This window comes from Phycodurus eques, chromosome 14, assembly GCF_024500275.1.
Source record: "Phycodurus eques isolate BA_2022a chromosome 14, UOR_Pequ_1.1, whole genome shotgun sequence".
NCBI lineage: Eukaryota > Metazoa > Chordata > Actinopteri > Syngnathiformes > Syngnathidae > Phycodurus > Phycodurus eques.
Window position 1 is genome coordinate 16,541,126 of NC_084538.1, and position 20,349 is coordinate 16,561,474.

General features: G+C 42.0%; 2 protein-coding genes across 11 annotated transcripts in view; one reads left to right on the forward strand and one right to left on the reverse strand.

The window, feature by feature from the left end:
* Window positions 1-6,623, forward strand: part of ralgapa2 (Ral GTPase activating protein catalytic subunit alpha 2) — a 131,617-nt gene extending 124,994 nt beyond the window's left edge. For 8 of the 10 annotated variants that reach the window (XM_061695388.1, XM_061695390.1, XM_061695393.1 and 5 more), the window contains one exon: window positions 4,375-6,623. In XM_061695388.1, the coding sequence (XP_061551372.1) occupies window positions 4,375-4,544 (170 nt within the window). In that variant the 3' untranslated portion in view covers window positions 4,545-6,623. The remainder of the gene's footprint in view (window positions 1-4,374) is intronic. The other 2 variants (XM_061695396.1, XM_061695398.1) reach the window with 1 other exon arrangement.
* A 3,212-nt stretch (window positions 6,624-9,835) lies between these two features.
* Window positions 9,836-11,437, reverse strand: insm1b (insulinoma-associated 1b). Its single transcript, XM_061696686.1, has one exon. It carries the CDS (start codon window positions 11,313-11,315, stop codon window positions 9,849-9,851), a length of 1,467 nt encoding a protein of 488 aa, XP_061552670.1. The 5' UTR covers window positions 11,316-11,437; the 3' UTR covers window positions 9,836-9,848.
* Window positions 11,438-20,349: the final 8,912 nt, after the last annotated feature.

Genomic DNA, 20,349 nt, shown 5'->3' on the forward strand with positions numbered 1-20,349 from the left:
ACCCACCCCCTTCTTTTTTCCATCCACTACTAACTAATCTTTATTTACTGATCATACTGACAAAGGGAAGGGGACAGTGAAAACCAAGCTGTTTGTTCGCTGGGTGTCCTCCTGTCGAGGCCAGGCTTGTAATTGAGAGCGGTGGCGACAATTAGCACCTGACTAAGTAGCAGCATGAACAATACAGCTACATTTCTGGCCCTTGCTTCTGCATGCGGAGCGCCTTTTATCGCTTTTCTCTGCAAACACTATTCTCTTTCCTTTTAAACCCACCTCCCCTCCCCCTGAATTTCCTCCTGTTGGAGTGTGCCTGTTTGCCCGAGGCATACTCTGAGACCAACACCTGCTACACTGGAAGATGTCTTTGTCATGTGAAACCTTGTTTGAACTGCCATAGAGGGGACCAGTGGGACACCAGCGACACTTTTTTTTTTTATTTATTTATTTTATTATTTTTTTTTTTTTTTGCGTCTCCTCTGTGACGTCCGCTTGTTGTTTCCACCTGAAAAACCCCATCAGCAAAGCTAAATATGAAAATGCTGAGTCTAAGTGACAATTACAGTGGAACTTTTTTTGACATGAAAATTCATTCTTACATAAGGTCACACAAGCAACCGCAGTAATTAAGCATCACATTTTGAAAGATGCTGCTGGTTGGAGCAGTATGTTTTAATGGGCCACTAAATGGATAGGGAAGCCTGAGTGGGTGAACTGCACCACAATCACAAACATTTGAGACTTCTTCCTGTCTATCATTTGCCTTTGTGGTAGATTAAATTTTAGAATAGAATGAATGTTTACTGTAGGAATTAGTATAGAAGAATACAGGAATGCAGAATATGAACTGCCCGTAAGGCCAGCCGCCCACTTTTTGCCAAACCCATCCCATTTTTTTCATATTTATATGCAGATTTGAGAATTTCTGGACCCCCCCACCCTGAGCCCCCACCCTACACATACACACCTCCCCTCACACACCCAGTTTTTTATCCAAAGCCCCTTCCCCTGGATGCTGCTGGTGTCCACTATGCTGCTGAGTGTCTGTTACTCCAGCCATCTGCCATTCCTTTTAGCCGCTGCAACTCGAGATGCTCCACAAAAAAATGGCAGCAAATAAAAGGACCTGGAAAGAAAATAGGCAACCAGATGCTTTCCCAACAAAGGCGGGGAGTTGTTTAAACTCACGTCATGGGGCAAAGGCGGGCAGGGGGCTGCGGGTTGACCAAGGAAGTCAGGCCAGCGCTCACAACATTTGATTGTCCTCGCCAGCATGTCATGCCCACCTGCCTGCCTTGTCCATAATTCTTAATGTGCAGCTTTTGGGACAAAACTATTTGAAGGACATTTACAAAACAGTTGACAGTTGTTGTTTTTTTTTCCTTCAAAGCACTGAATATATATATTTATAGCAAGCAACAATGGTTTCTTCTTTTTTTTTTTATCACTTAAGCATCTTGACAATCTAGAAAGCCAGTTTCTCATTTAACAAGCTATGCTTTCCTCAGCATGTGAAACAGCATGAACTTTCAAAAATGGGTTACAGTGGAACCTCTAAAGCCCAAGTTGTACAACTCAAAAAACTATTCATTCAAAGTCACGAGTCTGTTCAAATAGCATAAAAGATTTATCCGACGTGTTTAACTTGTTCTTTGGCTTTTTTTCAATGTATATATATATATATATATATATGTATATGTATATTTATATATATATATGTATATATATATATATATATATATATATATGTATATATGCATATATATATATATATATATATATATATATATATATATATATATATATATATATACATATATATATACATATATATACATATATATATACATATATATATATATGGGTTAAAATAAAAAAAATATATACATATACATATATATATATATACATATATATAAAAATATATATGTATATATATATATATATATATATATATATGTATATGTGTGTATATATATATATATATATATATATATATGTATATGTGTGTATATATATATATATATATAGTATGTATATGTGTATATATATATATGTATGTATATGTGTATATATATATATGTATGTATATGTGTATATATATATATATATGTATGTATATGTGTATATATATATATATATATATATGTATGTATGTGTATATATGTATATGTATATATGTGTATATATATATATATATATATATATATATATATATATGTATATGTGTGTATATATATATATATATATATATATATATATATATATATATATATATATATATATATATATTCCCTCTGCTCTGGAGGAATGATGACTTTTATTTTATTTTGGGACTTTCTCTGCCTCTTCTACTTGCTTTTTATGACACTCCATCTCTTCCTGAAGACCCTCAGTGCTGCCTGCATGCTAACAACTTGCAGAAGTATTTAAAATATATACTGTGTGTGTGTGTGTGTAATACAGTGTGTACAGAATGTTTTCAGACCCCCTTAAATTTTTCACTCTGTTATATTGCAGCCATTTGTTAAAATCATTTAAGCCCATTTTTTCCTCATTAATGTACACACAGCACCCCATATTGACAGGGGTAAAAAAACTGAATTGTTGACATTTTCACTGATTTATTAAAAAAAGAAAATGAAATATCGCACAGCCGTATGTATTCAGGACCTTTGCTGTGACACTCATATATTTAACTCAGGTGCTGTTAATTTCTTCTGACCATCCTTGAACCTCCTGATTATACTGATACTTGATTAGGAAAGCCACACACCTGTCTGTATAAGACCTTACAGCTCACAGTGCATGTCAGAGCAAATGAGCATCATGAGGTCAAAGGAACTGCCTGAAGAGCTCAGAGACAGAATTGTGGCAAGGCACAGATCTGGCCAAAGTTACAAAAGAAATTCTGCTGCACTTAAGGTTCCTAAGAGCACAGTGGCCTCCATAATCTTTAAATGGAAGACGTTTGGGACGACCAGAACCTTTCCTAGAGCTGGCCGTCCGCCCAAACTGAGCAAGAGCCATGGTGAGAGAGGTAAAGAAGAACCCAAAGATCACTGTGGGATTCAGTTGGGAGATGGCAGAAGGTCAAGCATCACTGCAGCCCGCCACCAGTCGGGATTTATGGCAGAGTGGCCCGACGTAAGCCTCTCCTCAGTGCAAGACACATGAAACCCCGCATGGAGTTTGCTAAAAAAAAAAATATATACCTGAAAGACTCCAAGATGGTGAGAAATAAGATTATCTGGTCTAATGAGACCAAGATAGAAATTAATTAATTCTCAGTGGCATGTGTGGAGAAAAGCAGGCACTGCTCATCGCCTGTCCAATTCAGTCCCAACAGTGACGCATGGTGGTGGCAGCATCATGCTGTGGGGGTGTTTTCAGCAGCAGGGACAGGATGACAAGTTGTAATCAAAGGAAAGATGAATGCAGCCAAGTACAAGGATATCCTGGACGAAAACCTTTTCCAGAGTGCTCAGGACCTCAGACTGGACCGAAGGTTCACCTTCCAACAAGACAATGACCCTAAGCACACAGCCAAAATAACAAAGGAGTGGCTCCATGAATGTTCTTGAATGGCTCAACCAGAGCCCTGACTTAAACCCAAATGAGCATCTCTGAAGAGACCTGAAAAGGGCTGTCCACCAACGTTCACCATGCAACCTGACAGAACTGGAGAGGATCTGCAAGGAGGAATGGCAGAGGATCCCCAAATCCAAGTGTGAAAAACTTGTTGCATCATTCCCAAAAAGACTCATGACTGTATTAGCTCAAAAGGGTGCTTCTACTAAATACTGAGCAAAGGGTCTGAATACTTATGGCTGTGTGATATTTCAGTTTTTGTTTTTTTAACAAACCTGCAAAAATTTCAACAATTCTGTTTTTCCCCCCTGTCAATATGGGGTGCTGTGTTTACATTAATGTGGAAAAAAATGAACTTAAATGATTTTAGCAAATGGCTGCAGTATAAAAAAAGAGTGAAAAATTTAAGGGGGTCGGAATACTCTCCGTACCCACTGTATCGATGTGTGTGTGTGTGTGTATTTGTGTGTCTGTGTGTGTGTGTGTGTGTGTGTGTGTGTGTGCGTGTGTATATATATATATATATATATATATATACATATACACACATACACACACACACTCATGTCCTTATCCTAATGACTGAAGCTAGGGAACACATTTTTTTTAGCTGCGAATGGTTCCTCAAATGGGGCAATTTGGTTTGAGGGCGCAGCCACATGCATGAAAAAGCCTTCAGATATATGCTGATGAATCACACCACTGGCGCCATGTTTGACCGACTCCGTCTCCCATCAGCCACGTTTTTTTAACCGTCTCTCTGCCTTGCAAACGTGTCACTTGCAGGTTCCCTCTCCAGCAGCACAAACACTGAAGTCTCCGCCTACTCCTCAGCCGCAGCTACATCGACAGACCCTGTTGACCAGGTTTCCCCCACAATGCCCCAGGCCGCGAGGAGCCGAGTCTCCGGAAGACTCTGTCGATCGGCTAGCGCAATAAGCAAATCGTCCAACTGAGCTGAAACGCAGCCTCTACTTATTGACTGTGAGAAGCTTCAGCGTGTTTTTCTTGTTGTTGTTTTGTTAGCTCATGGCACATGACTATGTAACTGGAGGGCAATGCAATTTTTAATTTAAGTGGCAATCAGTCACTCTGTTGAGACGTTTCCTCTTTAAGCAGGACATTACCCCTAAGCTGTTTCCGCCACTTTGACTGTGAGCGGTGTCTTTTTTTCTTTTTTTTTTTAAACTCTTGTGTCCTCTAATGCATTTGAGGAAACCAATCTTTCTAGGAAATAGGAGACTTCTTTTCCTGTAGCTACTTTCTTGTAATCTTAAGGTTTCAGTATCAGATGTTGACTTCGATTTAAAAACTTAAATCTGCCTTTTTTTAATTTTTTTTTTTTATGTACACCTTCCTTTTTGCATTTATGATGAAGGTGCCACCCATGTGTCGTGGGGCCCCCAACCCAAGTTTTGGACAGTCTGTTTGGAAGCCGCTTTTGCTGCAGCACAAGTAGCAGCAGCCCTTGCTTGTTTTTAAAGCCAGAGTGGACAATCGGTGACATCTTTCTAACTTGAGTGGAACTGAAAATTGTTGGATTCTTTTTTTTTTTTTTTAATCACTCTAATGTACCTTTTTTTAAACGGATTCAGATAGATTGTGTCATGATTTGATTTATGCAACTCTTCTGGAATGAGGAAAGACTGCATTTGTAATTGTATTGTGATGTTGTTAACATAGGCTCGTGTCCGGTAATTGAATAAGTTCCCGCTGTCTCTTTCCTCCTCGATTAGTTTCCCTGTCCTTTGACATCGACATTCCACCATTCAAGCCATTGATTTCTTTTCCTTTTTTTTTTGCACACTTTTTTTTCCTTGGCTCAACTAGCATTGAATGTTCTAAGATGTATATTGCTTTAAATGTTATTTTCCCTTGTATGTTTCTCAGATGTAAATAGAGAGTCCTATTTGATTAATTCTTTTTGTTGTAGTGTTTTGTGTTTGCGTGTGTTTGAAAATTTCCGCTTGAGCATCAGGCAAAGCTTCTCTCCATGCACTGATGTGTGTGTGTGTGTGCGCGTGTGCGCCCGCGTGTGTGTCTGTGACATCTCCTCACTGTGCCTGTGTATCATCTGTCCTCTCTGACGCTGTCCCATTGCCATTTGAAGTAAACATGGACGCCCTTCAACTTGTCCTCTTTAGTGGTGTTTTTCGTCTCCCCTGGGACCCACAGCAAAAACAACAGCAGAATGTCGGGTCCTCTTAATTGTAGGTGCTGCGCTTCTCCCTCTTGTCTTTACCTGTGAATGGAATCAAGAGGCTAGTCCTCGTTCCCATGATCCACAAGCTGGAGTTTGGTGTGGCATGCCTGAGCTGAACTCTCAGAGGCCTCCGAGCAACAGCCTGGCTGGTGCTCTCACCTCTCTAAGCTCCTCAGGTTGCCATGGCAACCAGGTGTTTCCCCACAGACACACACACATATATATACACCGTTACACACATTGCTACCCTCTGAGGACTCCACCCAGGCTGCAAGCTTATCCCCATCTGGTACATTAATATGCCTTACTTTTCCAGTCCTCCGCCTCGCACTTCTCATAGCAGCTCTGCTTGTTTACTGATGGATTTAAACATGCAGCTACATGAAGCTGGGGAGATTTTTGTTCATTTTCAGTTTTGAAGAGGAAAAATGTATGAATTCCTACAGTCTAGGCTTGACACTTGAAATAAACATCGAAAGATTGTAGTGTAGTGATGGTGTCTGTGCACTTCTTGTTGGTGGCTAAGTCTTTGCAGGTGGACCAAGACAAAACGTTTGTGAAGAAAATAAACTTGTGATTGTTTTTTTTCCCTCCTCGTTTTAACATTTCTTGTTTGTGAATGGTGTCAAATTTGAGGGCTAGAGCATCTTCTTAATATAACTAGATAAATTCCTGTAATATATTCGTTGTATAAGAGCCAGAGGGGATTTAAAGGAAAAAAAGCTTGAAGATTTAATCTCTTGTCAACATATTGGGCTGTTTTAATGATCTGCTATCTTTTATTAGAGATGTGAAAATAGGAAAATTTCATTAAATGCAATTTGGAATTGTATGTCTTTTTGTTTGTCCTTTATTTCTTACTGACATGCAGGTGAAACCTCTGATTTGATACATTAGTGGTTGTGTGTGTGTGTGTGTGTGTGTTTGTTTGCCCTGCCTTTCTGACCGGGCCAGGCCTGACTAGTAGCAGCGGGGGTAACCTGACCCTCCTCCCATCTGTCTCCCCTGCTGCTCAACTTCATTTAGAGGAGGCCTGCATAATGGAGCCTCACTGGGAGGTGCAGGTGCAATAACGCCGAGCACCTTCGGGTGCCCTGCCTCGCCTTTTTTCCACATAAAGACGCCAGAAAAGCACTTGACCGTATTTTGAGACCTGAAACTTGAGTGTGAGAAAGAAGCCTAATGATACCTCATTTTCACTCCTTGATATGAGAATTAGCGCTGCATGTCCTGGATCCTCTGAGCCATCCTCTATCATTATGATTTCATATGTTACAAACAGTGACGTGCGGTGAGGTTCATGGCTGGTGAGGCACTGACAAGAGTCAGAGTTACCAATTTTATGAGCCAGAGAGAGTGCTGTATTTGCCATTAAATTAGCAGCCTGTCAAAAAATCGTAAACTAGTATATATATTTTTTTACCTGTTTGAATCAGATCTTCAGTCTCCTGCGGTGGCATTCCTTTAATAATAACATACCATTTCGATTGGTAGTCCAGTTTTGAGATTTTTTTTTTAATGGTTAGATGTTTGTCTTTTTCATTTGGAGCAAAACTTTTGAAGGCATGCACTGCAGCATTAGCTTCATTTTCCCCACCGCCGCACCAAGTTTGTTTCGTCTTACTGTATCAAGTCTCCACCTCCGCAGGAAGAAGATGGGATATCCCATTGCTTGAGAAGAAAGGGGGCAGTCAAAATGATAATGATAGGCTTTGTGATGTTTTTAATTGTATGAAATAAGAGTAAAACAATAATAATTGCTTTCAATCAAACAAAATCTTTTAAATCAGTTTATGGGATTGTTGTCATCTCCTGGAACTCTTGGGGCCCCAGGCAATTGCCTGTTTGCCTAATGGAAGGTCCACCTTCATGAGGCTGTGTACTGTCTGCCTCACCTGTTGCTATATCTGCCATTTTATGTGATTACATACATATGAAATTCATTAGCCTGACTGTGGAAAATTAGAGTGCATCCTGAGAGTGTCTGAAAAGATTATATTAGAGAGTGAAGAATGACAGAAACGGGCACTTTGAAATACCGTCTCTGTTGTAGAGCAGTAATTTAACAATTGATGATTTTGTGCGGTGCTATCTCTGCTTTGAGTGAGGGATTGCGCAATCTAAGGTGAGGTGGGCTGCTCACTTTGAGTCGCGCCTATTTGAACAAAACATGGAAATTCAGCAATTTTAACTATGAAACCATTATTGGAATAAAAATCATAAATCAATATAAAACACAAACCAGAGAACTAAATTTTAAAATATGTGTATTTAGTCGTGGTTTATTTTTACTTTTCGTGAGGCAGGCCAGGCTCAGCCTCTCCTGACTGCATGTAGCCTGGTGTTACACCACTAGATGAGGCCTATTCTCACACTATCGCTCATGCTCACTGCATTCTTTCTAGCTAAGAGCAGCTATTGATCCCAACTTGGAGCAAATGTAATATTCATAATTATCTATGAGCTGTTGCTTAATTACAGCTTCACTTGACCTCGTAAATCTGTATAAAGCAACCAAAAAGTGAACTGTGTGACTTCTCTAAAGCAGGCAGATGTTTTACTGTTTCAAAGGTGAGGAATGATAAAAATAAAATAAAATCTTTGGCCTCCTGTCAGGTTTAGAAATTGTATCGAGTAAATTTCTGATGAGACCCTAAGTGGGCCACGAGGACTATAAATTTACTGCCAGAGGGACTCCAACTGATTTTTGTTGCCTCTGGCCCCTAAGGTTTCATTTCCCTGGTCCATACTGCAACAAGTAGTCTTTGTATTTTTTGGGGGGGGGGTTAGTGTTCCATTGACTTTGCGACCCACTTTTACCAGATATTAAAGACATGCTCATAATAATATATATAAAACAGTTTTGATGTGTTTAAATTGAATGAAATACTAAATATGGGTTACCTGTATAAGTAACTATTACAATATTTCAGACCATATGAAAGTCGTTCTTACCTGCACATACAATTATTTTCCTAATCTTGTTGCACAAAAGTTGGTTTGTTTCATTTATGCAATGTATTTATCGAGAAATGTGTTTCTTTTCTTCAATAATTGTATATCATGTTTGTTTCCTTCAGTGAAACCACCTTGAGACAAAAGTGTCATTTTGAAAATATTTTTTTTATTATTTCGATGGACAACAACTGTATACACATACAATCAAAGCGCTATAAAAGCCAACATTTAGGAAAATAACGTCCTTAAAAAAAGATTGCATCTAAGTTAAGAGCTTCGTGTTTTTGTTTTTCTTCACCTTCTTTTTACAAGAGTCGTGGATATCGATGATTAGAACCCGACCCACGACACTTGTCACAACTCATAAATTAGACAAGAAAAAAAATAATAATAATAATTTGGCTAAACGACGTGTAAACTGCCAGAACGATTCACAGAGGGGAAATCACGAACACAAACACATCAATAAGTTACATAAAACATTCGAATAAATAAATAAATTAACACATGATGCCCAAAAATATTGCAACAATTTTCAATTGTAATAATAATAATAATAATAATAGCGTTAAAATATGTGCCAGCATTCAAAACGAAAACAATATGTTGACTCTTTAAGGCAGTTGTACAGCGGGATTTCGGACTACACTAAAGGCATTTGTGGTTCTACTTAACAGAGAATCCTTCAGTCACACATTGTTAAGACAAACATGATCGTTTTGTCTTTCATCAACAAAGCTCGAGTGATCATTTTTAATCAAGGCAAAAAAACAAAAAGGCTTTGACGGATTTCTGAGCAATTCTTAGGTCTAGAAGCTATCATTGAGTACATGTGCTGTCCTAGAAAAAATACCCTTTAACAGTCAAAACTAAGCTTCTCCGTAAACTAATTTGAGAAAAGAGCGTCTCAAAATAGGCCTATATTTGGAGTTCAACCCGAAGAGGAGCGCTCAACAATCACTGATTGGCATGAAGGGGGGAAAGACGTCACTTAAGAATGACAAACTTTTCTTGTGGTTGTTGTTGTTGTTGTTGTTTTGAAGCCCCCGCGTGTTCCTTTTGTTGTTGGCTCTCGTCTTCCAAGGCACAAGTTCTGCGTTCAGCAGGCGGGCCGCACGGGCATTTGGAGCAGGATCACCTGGCGGTTCTCCGAGGGGTGGCACTTGTTGATGTGCCTGGTCAGTCCCGGCGAGCTGTACAAGGTGGCGGGGCAGTACTTGCACGGGTACGTTTGGGACGAGTGCACGAGGCGCAGGTGCCTCTCGTGGGCCGCCCTGCTGGTGAAGCTCTCCGCGCACACGGGGCACAGCAGGCGCTCGGCGGGGCTCAGATTGAGGGGACTTTGGTTCGAGGCGTCCTCCGGGGAGGCGGAGGAGGAGGAGGGGGGCAGCGGCACCTGCTCCGCCGGGAAGCCGTTCTCCTCCAGAACTTTCTTCTGCAGTACCTGGTGACCCGTGACGTGTTTTCTTAGGTACGCTTGGCGCTTGAACCTCTTCCCGCACAAGTGACAGTCGTACGAGCCCTCGTCGGAACCGGACTCGGACAGACTTGGACTCGCAGTGTCTCTGTCGCTGGCGTCTTTGGCTTCTTCGGAGGCGGATTTGACAGCCGCGGGTGGCGGTTTGGAGGGCGGCGGTCCCGCCGGGGCGCCGCCGCTCCTGGGCTTGTGCCAGCGGCGGTGCGAGGCGAGGTTGGCGGGGCAGCTGAACATCTTGTCGCACTCTGGGCACCGGTACTCGACCCGGACGATGCGGGAGCATTTGTGCTGGGCCAGCGAGAAGGGGTCCGCGTAGGCTTCCTTGCAGAGCTGACACACGAACTCCCCCAGAGGCTTGCCGGCTCCGGATCCCGACGCGTGCGCACTGGGCTTCGCCTCCACCGGACCCTCTTTGATTTTCAGCCCCAGCACGGGGGAGGTGGTCATCTCGTCTTCGAAGTTGAGCTTTCGGATGGCTTTAGGTTTTTTGGGAGCGGCTTTGGCTTTGCGCTCCGCGCCGTCGGCTGCGGGTCTCTTGGTGCCGGCGAGCCGGTTGCTCGGTGCCGCCACTGCGCCGCCGGTGCCGGTGCCGGTGCCGGTGCTGGTGCTGATGCTGATGCTGATGCCGCTCGTACCGCTTCGGCTGCTGTTGCTGGTGCCGATCTTCAGGTCGACCGGGGCGTACAGGAGGTGGTCCAGGCCGGAGAGGGAAGCGGATGTCGGGAATGACTCGGCAGAAACGGGCGAGCCCAGATTGAAGCTCCGTTCGAAATACGCCCTGTCTTGCTCCTTGCTGATGGGCCGGGTCGGGCTGTACAGGGCTTGGCAAACCGTCTCGGGGTTGCCGAACTGGGCCGGCTTCTCCGTTTTTGGCACCGACGCGTCGGCTGCTGCGAGATCCGGGGATGCTGCGGGGCGGTCCGGGCTGGACGCCGCGCACGTCGGCGGCAGGCACGGCTGGATGTGCAGGCTCGGGAAGGCAGCTTGGGTGAGGCGGGTGGGCTCCCGGAGGTCATCGTGGTCCGGCCGAGTCCTGTAGGAAACATGTGCACACCTCTTGTTTCTTTTGACCAGGAATCCTTTGGGCATGTTGGCTGGGAGCGATGGGAAGGCACTTGGAGGATGCGGATGGAGTGTCGAGTATCCAGGGTGGTTGCAAGTATGGCAACACCTGACGATCGTGGGACTTTTATCTCCCCGCTGTATGGCCCCTTCTGTTGCTGAAATGTTTTCGTCTGGAAGGCATAGCTCCACTCTTTTTATGGCGGAATGATGCTATTGTTCTCGCCCCCCCCCCCCCCCCACCCCTCCTCCCTCCCCCGGTTGCAACATCCCCGGCCAATCAGACGTCTCTGTGATCCCAGTGGAGTGGAGGGTGGGATGGGTGAGATGGGTGGGTGGGCCCCGGCGAGCCCTGCTTTTGGTGGATTTCGTTGGAGGGTGTGCAGATAGCTCAGCAGATGCACTGGCGGTTTATTGCATTAATGTGCGCGCCCCGCAGCCCCTCCCAGACGGAGGCACACGCGCCGGGGCCCTCCTCTTTTGACGCTCTGATGGCTCCCTATACAAGCACACGCGCCGTGGCTTTTGTGGCTCTCTTTTGGGGGAGGGGGGCGGGGGAACAGTTGCAGAAGGAAATCTCCAAAGAATTACAAGGCCGAGACCATCCAAAAACACACATCACACATTCTTGGTCGTTATTTACACCCAGCAACTTTTACGCACCACATTTTACGCACAGTGCGCAGCCTTATCAGCAAACTACTTTTATGGGCCTTTATTTTATCAGTCAACACTACAAGGAGAAAAGGGGGCTGGCGGGGGTCTTTTTTGAGGGCACGTGTCTTTCTCGGTAGTTTACCTATAAATCAGACATCTCGCTGCATACATAAGTAATGGCGGACCCTCTGGTCTTTGCGCACAATAGTCACGTCTGCCCGTCTTTTAATAGCCTTGCCGTTTTTTCTTTTCTTTTTTTGTTCGCCTTTGGAAAGGCACATTGTGCACTCAGCAATTTGGTCCGCAGTGTGACGCGTGCTGCGTGGAATCATCAGTGATCATCCACATACAAGTACAACAAAGGAAAAGGGGAAAACATTCTTTTTTTTTTTATTTTTTCTTTTAATAAAAAAAACATGTTGCCCAAATTTAGATTCACATCATCCTGTCCACCAATAAACTTGTTATTTTCCAAAAAATGGCCGTTGTACTCTATGCAACACACTCTTTATATCTTTTAATCCAGTTGTTCTCACTTATTCTTCATGCAAATCATGTTGACAAAATAATATGACTTAAAGTAAGATGACGTTCAAAGTTTTCCATTAGTATTGAATGTGTATTAATATTCATGATATGAAAACGGATTTTTGAAAACGATCTTTTAGTGAGCTTTTTTTTTTTCTTTTTTCTTTCTTTTTTTTTTTTTTTTTTTAGCGTAATGTATATTTCCTTTTCCCCTGCAAGTGTAAATGTAATAATGCTGTGGTGAGCCACTTGGCCGAGAGGAGCCCATCGGTTTCCCCTTTCAGGCAGCAGACCAGGGAGGAATTAATCTCCATCGTCGTACATTGTTCCTCTCATTTGCATAAAGCTGCAGTATGACCAAGTCAAATAATTACACAATCGGAGCATGAGCCTCGGGCCTGTGCGCCTTCGTTGCTCTCTCAATGGGCCCGTGTGTGTGTGTGTGTGTGTGTGTGTGTGTGTGCGCGCGCGTGTGTGTGTGTGCGCGCGCGCGCGTCACCTGCCTGCAGGCACACACCACTGGTTTATAGTTGTTAAATTACTCTCCCAATTGATAGTTTATTTTTTTGGTTATGGTTTGATGACGCGAAATATAGTGTCCCATTTGCAAAACGAGGTTGCTTTTTTTTTTTTTTTTGTGGCTGATGATTTATTAATGTGTTGTTGTTGTTGTTTTCTTTTTACAACTTTTATCACTTTCCCTCTTTCAATGCCATTTCGCGTCGTTTTTTGTCAAAGTGACTCTTGTCGTATTTGCTGATATTTGTTATGTTTGTGTTGCTGCCCGTGTTGAGACTTTGATGGTATTTTAACGCGTTCCTCTTTCTGACTTGCGGATTTTGTGGGACGCGCGTGGGCCGGTTGAGGCCTCGGCGACTAGTGCGCATGCGCGGTGTTTGCTTGGTGGCGCGCGCTGCCTGCCCGGGCTTGTACGGGAAGCATTGGCGCCTAATTAGCATACAGCTGCAGCCAGGAGGCCTCCTCGAGCCTGTTGTCATCCCCCACTTTTTTTGTTTTGGTTTTGTTTTTTGCGTCTTGCTGCGTTCACTTTAATTACTGCGACCGAAGAATACGTGTTTTACGTTAATCACGCGCTGGGTAAATATTTGTAAAGCTTTCAGTAAATCCGGCCTGTAAATTGCGTCAGGTGCCCTTGAAATAAAGGCTACTCGAACATTGTTACGAAAGGCTAAAGCTGAATAGACAAAAGGCATCGACTAACCACTTGAGATTCAATTCTCTTCAGTTGTAGTTGATTATATATATTTTTAAATATTTTGCTTACCCAGAGTGGGAAGACAAAAAAAAAAATAATTTATAGGGAGTCTTTTATGGGGGAAAGAAATCCTCATTTTGTTGAAAATATTGCATTTTCTCATCAAACGCGTGTGTCGGAGAGGTGGCAAAAGTACTAACACTCTGTATTTATTGTAAAAAATGATTCTTACCAGCAAATACTCCTCAGCTATATGTGTTTTTTCAGAGTGGACTCTATTTTTGAATACCAGAAGCTGGCAGTGTGTGTGTGTTCGTTGAGGAATTCTAATGAGTATACTGTAATACGTTTTTTAAATACCATACAGTAATCCCCTCTTCATCACGCGTGTTATTCCAAACCACACCCGCAATAAGTGAAATCAAAAGTATAGAAATACGGTAGTCATATTTTATTAGTTATTAGTTTTAGTATTTACGGCACTTACATTTTTTAAGATCCTTCAACACACTTTTAAAACAATACAAACACTTATAATATATTGAGAGAAAGAGCAATGGATAGCACCAAAATATTGAACAAACAGTACAAAAAATAGAGTAACAACTGTAATAACAATCCATGATATAGCAGGACCGCAAAGCGTGATATAGCAGGGGATTACTGTATATTCATAAGGGGGTCAAAATATTACTAATGCTCAGTATGATGGAGTGAAGTCTTTCACCACTGCAAATACACAGACACGACGATAATGAGCATGTCGTTAAGGTAATAATAGTATAACAGCCACGTTTGATGCAGCTTTTGATTAGATTGGGCAAGTGGTCACAATGTTGTGGCCGCTTAAATCTAATTTTCCCACGGTTTGTCAAACATTAACGACTGTTTCCAGGGTAGCATTTATTATTTTTATTTTTATTTTTCCACACTGATGTGAAATAAAATGCCTTATTCCCACCGCAGATGCCTCCAAATGAATGATCGGCAAGCCAAATTGAAAGCGCAATAGGACAGGATTCCAAATGGTGCTCCCTACATGGCCGTCTTCAATGCATTGTCAATCAATTACTGTAATGGATTAGCTGAGGTCTTGTTCTCGCTGCTCCTTTCCATTCCAGATTTAATAAGGCTGGCTGTGGACCCGGCACAGCCTCACTCTCAGCCTCTGTCCTCCGGCTGAGAGCATGAGCAGGTGTCAACAAGAGAACAAAAGTGACAAAAAGTCATGCACATGACTGCTTTAGTGGCTTGGTGTCGTGAACAACTGTCGAGAACTCCTTTTTATTCTGTGTCGATTGCTAAAAGTGTTGTTTAAAGTCCATAGGCTGTTTTTTCTTCAGGTAAGATTTGACTAAAATATCTTGCTTGGATCTGTTTTTTGACTTGATCCCCTTTTTTTTTTTTTAAAGGATCAAGTCATTGCAGAGAGCTGGGGCAGACATCATTTGTGAACATCCCCTGTCTGTCAGGATAGTGTTCTTAGTTGTTCACAGTGAAAATATTTCTCAGCTGTCTCTTATGTTTCTTTCCATGAAGTTATGGTGAAATTTTACCTCACCAGGTATACTCACACAAGCTTGTTTGAGATCCAGTACAAGATCATCCTGCTACTTCAGGGACAATGCTCAGTTTGGTGTTGTTTATCATGGTGGATGTAGTTTACAGTGGCGCAGAACGGGATTTTATTATACAATGGTACATGAGAGATGTTTCTAATATTCTGCACTCCTTGCTTACCCCGTTTGTCACAGTGCAGTCATACACAACTACAAGTCCCATAAGAGCATATTATTAAACAAATAAACCTCTCGAAATAATAAGACTGTTCGTTTTGTAAAGTTGTCCTGTGTAACATACAAGAGTGTCAGAAAGGTTCCAGGAGATGTGTTTTGAATCCAAACTACACAAGCAGTCACGACTCACACCTCTTCTTGCGCATGCACAGAACCAAGCACACACACCGCAGAATCTCTTTGTAGCCATACCGGTGGATCGTCTGGCCGACATTGAAGGCAAAAACTTTTGGTTTTTGTACTTTGGGGTCTGAAAGACGCCACTCCCGGAACTTTTCTGACACACCTTGTAATTACTGTCGATCACTGATTCACAACTGGTGGGTCGCAGACAGCTCGTAAACTATTACATGTGTTTGTTTTCTGATTCATTTTTTATTTTTTGTATGTTTTGGTACAATGCAGAGGCAAACCGAGTTCCAACATGGAACATATTAGGTAAGTGACAGGAAACGTTACTCACTAGTAACTATAGTTTACTCCATACACAAATACAGTGCAACTCAGTCGCTGGCTCGTGGTGCCATAGCTAGCAATGTGGGCGTACTTTACTGTGCATGTGTTTTCAGAGGTTATTTTTGGAATAAAAAAGATATTTTTCTTTAATTCTTAACGTCAAAAAGAAGTTCACGACTTTGCAACAATCGGAAAATGGAGACCTCGGGGTGACAACAGTTGAGAACCACTGCTGTAGATGGTGCACGGTGAATCTAATAATTTGTTCCGTTTTTTGATGGTGCTAACATTTCTGGATATGAAGGATTTTTTCCTCCTATTGCTTAAATTCCTTTTTCCATGAAAACTAACACACATGTCTTGCTAGTGTTGTAAGAGTTCCCTTTTTTGCGTCTTTTAAAAATGGTCCTTCTATGTCACCTCACGCTGTCGTCGCCATTAACGCCGCTGAAGGGAGCCTCATTATGTTGTTGCAATACACCAGCGGGATCTGTGATCAGGAGTGTCCAGGACGGGGCAGCCATTTTGCATTCACACAATAGCAGACAGCCAAATACATGGAGTTATATCTGAGGTATGTATGAATTTGTGGAAGTGGCATAAGAATTGCATGTCTTTACTGTTATTATGAATGCATCAAGACAAGAGTGCAATGGGTTTAATGGGTAAGGTAGGATCATTTATCCAGTTTTATTTGCAGAGTTTGAAGGGCGACACATGTGCAGTAAATTGTACAGGTCACACTGGCTGCTATCGAGCCGTTTGTCTTTACCGTTATGCAAGAAGAGTATTTCAGTGGGCCACCACCATTTACTCTGTCAATGGGTTCTATCAAAAAAGCTGTGGCAGACTTCATGTTGGGATAAGATGGATGCAGAACTGTCATACATTGTCAAGGATGAGCAGGCTTTCATCAATGTATGTTTCGTGTTTGTATAGTGTAATGCTATAAAGTTTAAACAACAATTTGTCAATTCACTGCTGATTTTGTTTTATTTTTGAATACAGTTGTTCTTCATTGTTTATGATTTTTCCCATACATGTTTACGAACTTTTGTTGTTCAGAGTACATTTGCATTGGACTGCCATGAAATTAGTGCATTTATCTCTCAACTGTCTTTACTATTATGGCCTAAAATTGAAAATAATCATTGACTTTTTTTTAAATATAATACTTCAGCCATGGCTCTTTCAGCATATTTAAAAAAAAAAAAAAGTTTCCTTACCATTATTAACCAAATGATATGAAAATGATCCATATATTACTATTATTAGTAGAAGTAGTAGTAGATATACTGTTTTATATAATTGTACATATTTTGTTATTATTGTCATGATCAACGCTATCACTGTCAGTGAGGTATTAGTATAGTTTGAATGGGGCTAGTCATAATGTTAGGTCAGCGGATGTAGTATGAAGCCAATAATTAACATGACACTTGTCAACAGACACAGCATGGTGGTGAGGGATTGTGCTCACATCCATAGCAAATAAAGCTAAGTGTTGCTGAAGATGATTTCAGCATGGACAGACACAGTATGAGCACAAGCTTTAAAGGGACAGCTAATGCATCTAAATGTCACATTTACGTCTCTTCCGGAGACGCTGTTGTTAAACAAACCAAAAATGTCTTCCTGCATATCAGTAGCTGGAGTCCCAGGGGCACGTTTAGCTCTAATTTCCTCATCAAAAACATCAGAGTGTCTCTCGATAATCTCCACAGTCCATTGGTTGTTTGGGGTGGGGTCCCCTGCCAGAAAGCATGCCATGGAATGTTAAACACTAATTCACCTCTGAGCTGCCGAGGTGGATAAAGTGATTGTTCTATCTGGGAGCTGATTAAAGCCGCTCTGGCCTCTTTCTCCCCACCTCCCTCGTTCACCTCTGACGTCCATCACATTCATTTCTGTATTCATGAGCGGACGAGGAGGCGCAGGGGGCTCGGAGGCCGTATTACAGATAATAAGGCCAGCAGGCTTCGCATTTGCTGCCACAGGTCCCCCCTCGGCGCCCCCACCCCCGGCTCATTCAATTACTCCACAAGAGTTCTCCGAGGCGCAGCTGCACTATGGGGGTGAAGAGCAGTAAATTGAAGTCCATGCATGTAGACGTTCGTGCAATGCGTGCGCGCGCACACACACACACACACACACAGATACAAAGAAGGCGCACTGTATGAAGGGGGTGCTGTAGCAGGTATTTGACCTACATTTTTCACGACAAACGTAAAATGCTGTGCGACGATGGTCATGGTGTTGATCATGACTTCTGCAGAACACAAATGAGCAGTTCATAGATTGCAAATATGAGGTCACCATTATCTTGATGAAAGTTGAGACAGCAGCTGTATCATGTGAGAGCATGACGGCTGGACTGTGGCTCACCTAACGGGTCGTACCTTTTACTTATCCGCTTTTTCCACTTCCACACTGGCTGCCTTTTCTTCCAGCAGAATACGATTTGTATGCTTAGCCCACTTATTTATTTCAATGTGGTCACAATTTCTCTATATAACTATACTTTTTACTTTTTAAGTGGTTTAAATGAGATGCAGGTTGTGACTCTGTGTCCGACTGCTATCCGTGGTGCTGAAACTGCAGACTTTACCAAGCATTCATTCATTCATTCATTCATCTTCCGTTCCGCTTCTCCTCACTTGGGTCACGGGCATGCTGGAATCTATCCCAGCTATCTTCGGGCGAGAGGCGGGGTACACCCTAAACTGGTCGCCAGACAATCGGAGGGCACATACAAACAAACAATCATTCACACCTATGGGCAATTTAGAGTCTTCAATTAATCTAATCTGCATGTTTTTGGGATTTGGGAAAGAGAAAAAGGGGGAAAAGTAGAAAACCCACGCAGGCACGGGGAGAACATGCAAACTCCACACAGGCGGGGCCGGGGATTGAACCCGGCTCCTCAGAACTGTGAAGCGGATGTGTAACCAGTCGCCCACAGTGCCTCCTTTTACAAAGCAGTCAGCCAAAATTGATCACATCTGCGATTCCAAAACGCAAGCTTTCAATATGTTAGTCACTGGAAATGTCTTGATATTTTGTCATTTGACAACGTTACAAACATTCTTACCAGTTGTTGTGTTCAAGTTAGAAAAGGAACGCATTATTGTTTTGTTTTTCTATAAATTTGTGGCTATTCAGTCTTGAGGTCATGCCACAGCATCTCAATCAGGTTGAAGTCAGGACTTTGACTTGGCTACTCCAGAACACATTTTTTTTTTTTTTTACCGCTTTGCTTCTGCAGTCAACTCCTTGGAAGAGAAGCAACAGTGCTGAACTTTCTCCATTTATAGACAATTTGTCAAACCGTGGGCTGATGATCGGCAAGACTTGAATAGATACTTCTGCAACCTCGTCCACCTTTATACAAGTTAGAAATTCTTAATCGTAGGTTTTCTGGGAGTTTTTTTGAGCGGCGCATGGTACACATCAGGCAGTACTTCTTGACAAGAGACAGATTCTAAACTGGTGTGTGTTTTCTAGTGGTCAGAGCAGATTTAAGCCACACCTCCAATCTTGCCTCATTGATTGGACTCCAGGGTGGCTCCCACCTGACTCTGAGTGAATCCATAGCCTATAGGTTCACTTACTTTTCCCTCCCTGTCCTGTGAATGTTTTATGATCATTTCAATAACAATATGAAAAAAAATCATTGTTTGTGTTGTATTAATTTCAACAGACTCTGTTTATTTTTGTGATTTAGATGAAGATCAAACCACATTTAATGACCACATTATTCAGAAATTTTATTTTAAAACGTTTTTCTGCCACTGTAGCAAAAAATAAATAAATAAAAAATTTAAAAATAACAATAGTAAATTAGATATGCATGTATCTCTGCGATACAGTGAAGACGCAAAAAAAAAAAATGAAGTGCGATATGGTGGGGGACAATTGCAAACTTCCTGTGGAACTCAAGAATGTAAGTACCCTTAGCATTAAACAACCCCACATGTTTGTTTGACCTTCTTTTTTTTTTTTAGGATTTACAATTTTCCAAACAAGGTGCCTCCCAGAACGTGAACACTCCTCATTAGACAGCCTAATTTGCTTCTCGGTATAATTGTGCTGTTTCCTTGATTATTAAATGATCACCCTAATTAGTGGAGAATAATAGGGTTAATCAGACTCAGCTCATCACACTTATTGCTATTCCTTCCAAAATGAAAAGATACAGTACTTGAATAATTATATCAGCCTTTTCATCAAACGGGCTGCATCCCCCACCCCGACCCCCCTAAAATTAATATCATGTTGTAAATGGAAGGAAGGAGCCGGCCGGACACAGACAGATGAAAGATTTCACTCAAATTAATTAAGCACTAATTATGCAGCAGGAGTTGGGAGCAGTTTGCATAATGAGCGCTATCAAAAGAGATCAGTCATG